The sequence below is a fragment of the Echinops telfairi genome, unplaced genomic scaffold (assembly GCF_000313985.2).
Source record: "Echinops telfairi isolate 266 unplaced genomic scaffold, ASM31398v2 ScPeMD7_7400;HRSCAF=8409, whole genome shotgun sequence".
Lineage (NCBI taxonomy): Eukaryota > Metazoa > Chordata > Mammalia > Afrosoricida > Tenrecidae > Echinops > Echinops telfairi.
In genome coordinates, this window is record NW_022111300.1 from 51362864 (window position 1) to 51363980 (window position 1117).

The window sequence follows — 1117 nt, forward strand, 5'->3', positions numbered from 1 at the left end:
TATAAATTAAGCAAAAATGAATTATCTTTCCAATAACAACATGTTTATATACATAGGACTTTAGTAACACTATGGGCTTTTAAAATAATGGCATGATTTCTCTCTACAAGTTCATCTCTATTAAATAAGTTTAGGGTGGCTTATTGTACTTATTTTATGTTGGGCTTGGAATTTATCAAAGAAAGGGTGCATTGATCTAGTGCACTTGGACTATCTAATTTAACTGCAAAATGTTTATCCTACTCATTTCAACTATCTTTTCTATGAGGCTTGAAGTTTTTGGTGAGTAAAAGCATGTAGCATATAAGTAAATTTTATGAAACGTCCCTTAACATGAATAAACATAAATAGTTCCATGTTAAGTTTTACTTACCACAATTTGAGGGGGTTAACTAAGTGTGACCCTACTATCATTGGGAATCAATCAAAGTGAGTTTTGGCAAGAACTCTGTGTGCATAATGACATAAATATATAAATGAAAGGAAATTTAACCCGCATTTGGAAATCTGTCTCTGTGTCTATTGATAGTCAGAATAGCTGAGTGAAAAGCAGCATTATTGCTTGAGCTTCCCTTCATTTAGAAATTAAACAGGAAAGCAAATAAAGCTTGAAAACTTTGATTGCATCAGAAAACATGGGTCACACTTATCTCTTCCTTTACCCCAGACAACACGGCCTTGGTCCTAACCCGGAGAAACGGCTTCCGGAGACAGGAGCAGTCTGTGTACTATCTGCCCATCTTCATAGTGGACAGTGGCTCCCCCTCACTCAGCAGCACCAACACGCTCACCATCCGGGTGTGTGACTGTGACGCCGATGGCATCGCCCAGACCTGTAACGCAGAGGCCTATGTGCTGCCCGCAGGCCTCAGTACCGGAGCCCTGCTCGCCATCCTGGCCTGTGTCCTGACATTACTGGGTAGGTACCCTTCCAGAGCTTGAGCTAAATAGCCGCCAAGCCCCTATAAGGCCGACAATGTAGCCTTCAGCACAGAGGTGGGGACTTTTATTTTTCCTGCCAAGGGCCAGTTGGATATTTGCAATGTGCACAGACCATACAAAATTATCTACTTAAAAATTAGCTTGCTATATTTGGCCATCCCTTCCATGAACTCAT

At 40.8% G+C, this 1117-nt stretch overlaps 1 protein-coding gene across 1 annotated transcript in view; it reads left to right on the forward strand.

The window, feature by feature from the left end:
* CDH7 (cadherin 7) overlaps positions 1-1117 on the forward strand; it is a 148503-nt gene that overhangs the window by 128313 nt on the left and 19073 nt on the right. Inside the window, exon 8 of the mRNA XM_045296073.1 lies at positions 668-919. Within this exon, the coding sequence (XP_045152008.1) occupies positions 668-919 (252 nt within the window). The remainder of the gene's footprint in view (positions 1-667; positions 920-1117) is intronic.